The 7,545-nt window shown below is 41.8% G+C and overlaps 1 protein-coding gene across 1 annotated transcript; it reads left to right on the top strand.

Annotated features, from left to right (window-relative positions):
* The first annotated feature begins 2,284 nt into the window (after window positions 1-2,284).
* LOC110952135 (uncharacterized) lies at window positions 2,285-4,356 on the top strand. The gene has a single exon (XM_022195518.2). The coding sequence runs from the start codon at window positions 2,918-2,920 to the stop codon at window positions 3,602-3,604; it is 687 nt and encodes a 228-aa protein (XP_022051210.2). The 5' UTR covers window positions 2,285-2,917; the 3' UTR covers window positions 3,605-4,356.
* The last annotated feature ends 3,189 nt before the right edge of the window (window positions 4,357-7,545 follow it).

Below are 7,545 nucleotides of genomic sequence, written 5' to 3'. Positions count from 1 at the left end.
TAAAAATGTAGGTGTTGAAACTGCATGGTCCAATCATTCATCTGTCTGGGGGTCTAATAAATCTTGGTCTTTAACATATTTCACAAAGGGTCCCCAAATGTTCTCAAAGACCTGCTGTTTGCCTTTCATGATGCAAGTTATTCTTTCTACTGGGAGATTTGAGAGCATCTGTTTCAACCACTGGCCGATACTTGGTCTATTCATTGATTTCCACATTAATGCAATACACTTCTTGGCAGTGAGCAAACTGAGGTCTATAAAAGCTCTTTCATGTTCTTTATACCTGGAATTTTTTGGATATAGTCCCAGGAGAAAAAATTTGGGGTTTATTGGAATTTGCTTTGAAATAATTTTTTCAATTGTCTTCGTCACCTCTTCCCAAAATTGACTTATTTTTCTACATTGCCAGATACAGTGGAAAAAAGATCCCTTCGAATCAGTGCATTTTGTGCAGTTGTCTGGAATGTTTTTGTTGTATTTGTTTAATTCAACTGGAGTGATGTAGTTCCTCATTAACCATTTGTAGTGGATTAATTTATAGTGTGAGTTTATGAATTTTGTGTGTGCTTCAGCACAAGCTTGACTCCAGTCCTCCTCAGAAATTTCCAGTTCCAAGTTTTCTGACCAAGCCTTACGCTTATAATGTGAGTTTTCAGATGATGAAGATGTTAACAAATTGTAAATTTCCAAGATGAGACCTTTTCTCTGACTGTTTTTTAGCATAATTTTTTCTAATGAAGTTTGTTGGGGGTTTCTATGTGTTATTTACATTTTTTCTACAAATAGTAAATTCTTCTTTTCCACAAGCTTTTTTTTTTGCTTCTGAATTTATATTAACTATTGAAAATAGTAATTTTTTAACTGTTATTTTATAGATTGTCTTTCTCTTGTTAAATTACAGATAATTTCTAGTAAAATTACAGAAAACATGTTGACTATAAAAGGGAATTCATTTATTTTTTGCAACATTTTGCAGTTTTTAAAAATATATATAAAAATATTGAAGTTTTATGATATTTACTATTGCTTGAAAGAAAATATTTTAAAAATCTTTAATGTAAATATTACAGATATTAAAAATTGAAAATTCTTTTTTAACTGTCATTTTACACACGACCGTTCAACTGCTTGGGGTCACCCTTGGATGACCCCTGCAGGCAATTTCATGTTTTCCATCAAAACTCACACTTTTACTCATGTGCTAACATAATTGTACAAGGGTTTTCTAATCATCAGTTAGCCTTTCAACACCATTAGCTAACACAACATGGCATTAGAACACAGGAGTGATGGTTGCTGGAAATGCTCCTCTGTACCCCTATTTAGATATTCCATTAAAAATCAGCTGCTACAATAGTCATTTACAACAATAACAGTGTTTAGACTGTATTTCTGATCGATTTAATGTTATCTTCATTGTCAAAAAATGCTTTTCTTTCAAAAATAAGGACATTTCTAAGTGACGCCAAACTTCTGAATGGTCGTGTAATTCTCCAAATTTCTTAAAATGCAGATAATATCCAATAATAGTATTAATTTACACGGTGAACAGATTTGAAAAATATCTAATGTCCACATCAGAAATCGATATTTTTACAAACAGAAATGTTTTCATTTGCAATGTATGTCAATTACTGCATTTAAACCAGCTAAAACATCATGATATTATGGATAGTTGCTGTTATTTTCCCAGTTTTTAAAATAATACTGTATAACACTGTTTTTAAAAAGGTTTATTTGGGGACACTTGCTGTCAGATTTTCCTATCTTTTTCCAGTTGAAAAGATTAGATTTGTGACATCCAAGTAGTTACGTTTCGGCTTTATCTGCTGCTTCATGTTAACATGACACATAATAATCCAGCTATATATTAAACACCAAACACGTCATGCATTGACAGTGACGTAAGCACAGCAATTTATGAAGAGCAAACTAAAGTTGATGCTTGTATGAAAACACGTCTTTTGTTTCCACTGGCACTTGTGTGATTTATGGTGACGACAGCACTTTAAACAATTTTCGATTTCACACGTCGCTGCTCGTGTGTTGCCCTCTTCACCTGTTCCACCTGGCAGCCTCCTGGAGGACATGCGCAGTGACAAAAGCAGGTCGCTGTCCATTGTGCTGAAAGGTCTGTGAGTGAGAAGTGACCCAAAACCAATGTAAGGTAAATATGCAGCGTGGTTGCTTGGTCATTACACAACTCATAGATGTTCATCAGAATCAGTAATGCTGCTTAATCACCTCTCTGCTGGCTCACCTTCACTCTTACAGGTGTGCGCACTGGAGGATAAACTGACTTGGAGACGCGCTCATCTCCACCACACATCCTGCCTTCCATGTGCAGAAACAGCGCCCTGATGTGAAGGTGATGTGTTTTTTCTTTCTTTCTTTTTTTTTGGTTTCTTTTTGGGCTGCTGCACAGCTGCTGCTTCTTTAAGAGCCACCGCCCGCCCCCTCTCCTGTATTTTTAGCTGAGCCAGCCACTTCATTTACTGGATAAGACAGACAGTTGTGTACCGTATGATCTCACTTAATCGTTTTAATAAATGACATCAAATCGTATACTGCGGATTCGCCGTGGGCCTACAGCCAGCTGTTCCCTGGAAATCTGCTCCAGGGCAGACATTTGCCCCGCCGCTGTCGGATGCTGAGACGCGCAGTGAGCCTGTGGATGCCTGATGTCCATTATGAAACGCTGCGCTGGGTACCAAATATGAGGCGCAGCGCTGGTGAGATCAAATGAATTAGAAGAGATCAATTTAGCTGCAAAATCTCACTGCGCTGCGGACAGTTCAAGGTGGTCCAAGCATCTTTTCTCCTCAGCCCTCCGCTTCCTCTTCTCTTGGACTGTGGATAACAAAAAGCCTTCAAGACGGAGGGGGTGGTGGAGCATCGAGGAAAAAATAGGGGCAATATGAGAGAGCGGGACTTCATGCCCAATATGGAGAGGGGCAAACCTGCTACTTATACGGGGGACAAAAAGGCTAAGATGGCTGCTAAGACTAACAAGAAGTGGGTGAGACTAGCCACTGTTTTTGCATATGTGTTGTCCGTGTCCTTAGCAGCCATTATTCTGGCAATTTACTACAGTCTGATCTGGAAACCGACCAGCGCATCCTCTTCTGCCGGGAAGCAGGGGGCGACTGAGGAGGGCAACCCCGCCGCAAACATCTCAACTAACATTTCCACGAGCAGCAATGTCTCGGAGTGGAACTCTACCACACAGACACGGCTGCTGTCTCTCAACCAGAGCAGGTTGGGCTCGACCCCGCACAGTCAGGCGTATTATCAGTGGGACGACACAGCCGAGAGGGTGGCCGCCGAAATTGCGCACACGCCGCCGCCGCCGCAGCAGCAGCAGCGGGAGGAGCAAGACGGACTCTACGCGTCTTCCCACGGTCACACAAGCGCGGAGAGATCGGGCACTTTGGGGACGTCTCACCCGCGTGTGAGCCACTACATCCCCAGCACCGGGAAGTCTATCACTGCCGAGGACCAGGAGGAGGAGGAGGAGAGGGAGGAGAGGGAGGCGCACCGGCGAGGAGCGACCGACGACCCCGAGCAAGAGGCTGCAGATGCGGCCACGCTGCCTCCAACCTAAGCAGACGGAGCTGTAGAGGATCGGGCCTCACCTCCCTCATCACCGCTCACCCTCTCACATCTGAACTGACCCCCCAAATAGGAGTGTTTGACATGCTCAGTGCCGCAGGTCGGATAACACACTGCAGAGCCCCACATGGATGCTGAACTGCACATGCGAACTGATGATCTCGCTTTTATGGCTGAGAAAAGAGGAGAGCTCTTTTCTTCTGTGAACGATTCCCCCCTTAACTATGCGTTTTCTTCTTTCTTTTTTGTTCTAGGCCATCTGTATGCCTTAAATCAATGTGTGTCTACTTTACCTCGGACAGCTCTTGAGGCCACTAACCTGCCTGTACGTGTGGACAACACTGATATAGATATTTTGTTAAATTGACAGGACACAGGCTGGAGAGATACTTTTGGTTTTGCAAGATGTGTCTCACAGGCATAACAGCGCTTAACATCACTGCCATTCATCGGAGGGTTTTAATCAATACTGCATTATTGCATTTTAACATATAGGCTGTATTTTTTTCCATGGATCAAACCCTGGATTCCGAGTAGAAGGACCTGCATTATTGAGTTATGCTCAGGTATGTGCATATAACCATGTAAATGTACTGTGTATTTGGTTATGTACATATTGGGCAGGCATACATCTTTTGGCCTTGATTAACTTTTAGTGTAATTAGATGATTTTTATTAAAGGTACAGTATGTATAATAGGTATAACTATATCACAAGGTACAAATAAACACTCTTAGACAATGATTCATTTCTATGATTTTATAAAAAGTCTATGTAAGTCCAGAATTAATCATGTATGTTGATGATATTTTATTTATTCAGAGCCATACTGGATAATATAGATTCGAATAAATGTTAGGTTTTTCCTAACATCTCACATTTCGTTTCTAAACAAACAAAAAAAAAGGAGGCCAGATGGATTTAAATGAACAGCGGCTCAGTTCAGAGTGGAGCAATAATTATTGATTGGTTTGAAGGCGTGGGTTCAACAGAAATAATAGCAGAGCCAGCACAAAGTGGGTTCATGATCGGCCTTGTGATCTGAGTCAAATTTGCTTGGAGGCCCTTTCATTACCTGAGTGAACTGTCCAGTGTGATCAGAAGGACAGCCTGCTGCTCACGGAAAGAGAAGCATTCATGTCCCAGCCGGCCACAGCTCAGTGGCTGCATCTCTCACTGAAACCACTTCACGCAGTCACATGTGGTGAACTATGAAGTGGAAATAAGACCAACCGCCCCGTGCGCTCTCTCAGCAGCATGTGAGGGAGGTGTATTGATTTAAGAGCTCTGTTGTTGCACTGTACAAAACAGAGGAGAACGCATTACACAATGCCGCTTGGTGCTATTTTGATCCATCTCTCTCTGAAAAGGATTGTTTGGCTGAAAGGTTTGGATTCTGTGCCGGCGGTGACAAGCATCATTCACTATCGCACTCCAAATAAAACCACTTGATTCCAGTTGAGCAGCCAGAGCCTCAGCAACGTTGCACTGTGATGTAAACGCAGAGGACATGCGTTGTTGTGTTAATGTGACAGATTTTCCGAGGCAAAGCCAAGGTGTGTGTCTGCCGCGCTGAATAGGAAGCGCATTCATCAGGAAAGACAGTGCAAGACACAAACATCCAATATAATCACAAAGCAAACCGTGTGTGCCGGAAAAATGTAATCCAGAGTGTGCATAACACAGTGACAGGCCTGTCAATACTGCGGTGGCCTCTGCTTACAGGATGGCTTTGACAGATGTGTTTCCACTGCCTCTTATGCCTTCTTGTAATATATGAGACGAGCAATGACTGACCTATTGATGAAGGTCATCTGTGCTGCCATTTATCGCTGGAGGCCACATCTGAGTCAGGATTCAGCATCTGACCTTGCGACTCTCGCACCCCGTCACCCAGGTAGATGATCATGTGTTGCATAAGGGCTCAGTATGAGATTCATTTGTTTTGTGGTTCAAGCCAGGCAATGGATTACTGACTCACAGGAGAGATGAAAAGATACACTACATTTAGTAAATCATGAAAAATACATAAACATAAAAGACAGTAGCTGTCTTTGTTGTTGTATTTATAATGCAGCAGTTTAACTCCGGGCAGCTGCCGTCACTTTAACATCAGCTTTGCTTTAACAGCTGTATCATCTACAAATGGAGCATCTGTGTGAGGAAATTCAGACACAAAAATGTGTCCCATACATTCAGCACAGTGAATGTAAAAAGCAATTAGAGCGTAAGACAAAAAACAACACCACAAATTTCTGAGTGAAGAGAGACTTTAAAGTTCTGCTTTCCAGAAACGCTTTTCCCTCATCGGGTCTGACATGACATACTACAAGCAAGAGACCTTTCCAACAAAGCTGGGGGAATTAAAGGCGTTTCAATACAGCATTGTTTGAGCAAGACACCATCACAAAAGTTGTGAAATATTAACACATTGTCGTGCAATACGGGAGAACAATAAGACAGCAGCAAACAAGAGCTTTTTCAATTAATAAAAGGGCAAAAGTGTGGCGTATGCATTATGAAACAAAAGTGGAGTTGCAGGTAGATGGGGGTGTTTAATAATAGCATCACCTCCAGACTTGAAGACTTTAAAAATACACGGGATTCATTTTCAAATCACTGCTAGGACAGAAACACTGAGCAGGCTCAGGCTGACAAATCAGTAACATTTTATATCTATGACGTACATGATCAAAACACACACACACACATATATATATATATATACAGCATATTCACCAGAAAATGTGCGAGATATCAGACGTTAATATTTAGAATTTAGCTGAAAATTAAGTAGAATGTGTTTGTTCTGTCTGTGGAGGTCAAAAGGTCAACAAATGGGCCTGAGCTGAGTTCAAAGGTGTTGTGTGAGAAATGAAATATTAAGTTTCAACTGATTGAATCAGGGTTTTTTGCTCACTACAATTACAATTCTAAACTAATAACAAAGTGTCACTGTAATAATTAGAATAGTATTAATAGTTTGATAATCTGTTAGAGACTAAATCACCTGAGATTTTTAAGATGCAGCATTTAGCTGTTGACTAATGTCAAATGAATGATCCAACACATGTACTAAAACATCCTGATGAGATACAAGGTTGCTTATTTTAGATGAGTTTTTAATCACATATCCATCTGTCCGTTTAGCTGCTTTATAGGGTCACAGGGAGCTGCAGGTGATCCTAGATGACACAGAGGTGTGGTGCACCTCGGACGGGTCATAACTTAATCACAGAGCTGACAAAAAACACACTAAGGCTCACATTTACACCTAAGAATCACCATTGAACCTGCCATGTATGTTTTTGGACTGTGGGAGGAGAAAAAGTAATGCAGGTGCAAGGAGGACATGCAAACTGAAAGACCCAGCCGACCTGCAGGGTCAAACCATCTGGCTGTGAGGTGACACTGCTAACAGCTGAATCAAACATGTATTAAAACACATGTAGCTTAGTTTAAAGTGACAAGTTTTTGACTGGATTCATTAAATGATGCTAAGATCAATATGGCAGACAGCACATGGACAGCTTGTCAGCCTCCTGTCTCCAGGCTGAGGGGGAGACAGGAGGGGGAGAACACTCTCACCTTGATCAGGGCAGCAACTGAGGTGTGGTTAACATACAGAACCATGACAGGGCTGAGGGGGGGTGGGATGACGCACATGCTCAGTGGGGACTGCCAGCCTGTCAGGTTCTGGCAGGGTCAGGCCAGATTCTGCCTCCACTTAACCTACATCCATCAACTGTAATGAAACACCTCGAGAGCCTCCGACTGTTAACCTCGCTGTGCGAATACCACGGCGAATAGAAGGTGTTACCAACCCAGGCAGGAAACCAAATGAGCATTTTACGTTTTTCCTTGCAGTAATGGGTTATTTTTGCATTCTTGCAGAGACTTAGATGAGAAGAATGAAACCCCTCTTATGTCTGT

This window comes from Acanthochromis polyacanthus, chromosome 1 (genome assembly GCF_021347895.1).
Source record: "Acanthochromis polyacanthus isolate Apoly-LR-REF ecotype Palm Island chromosome 1, KAUST_Apoly_ChrSc, whole genome shotgun sequence".
Lineage (NCBI taxonomy): Eukaryota > Metazoa > Chordata > Actinopteri > Pomacentridae > Acanthochromis > Acanthochromis polyacanthus.
The sequence above is the reverse complement of the archived record's forward strand: the minus strand, read 5'-3'. Positions and strand labels throughout refer to the sequence as shown.

Bases quoted from the DNA above. Each gene is read 5' to 3' on its own strand.
- LOC110952135 (XM_022195518.2), top strand. From the start codon at position 2,918: ATGAGAGAGCGGGACTTCATGCCCAATATGGAGAGGGGCAAACCTGCT.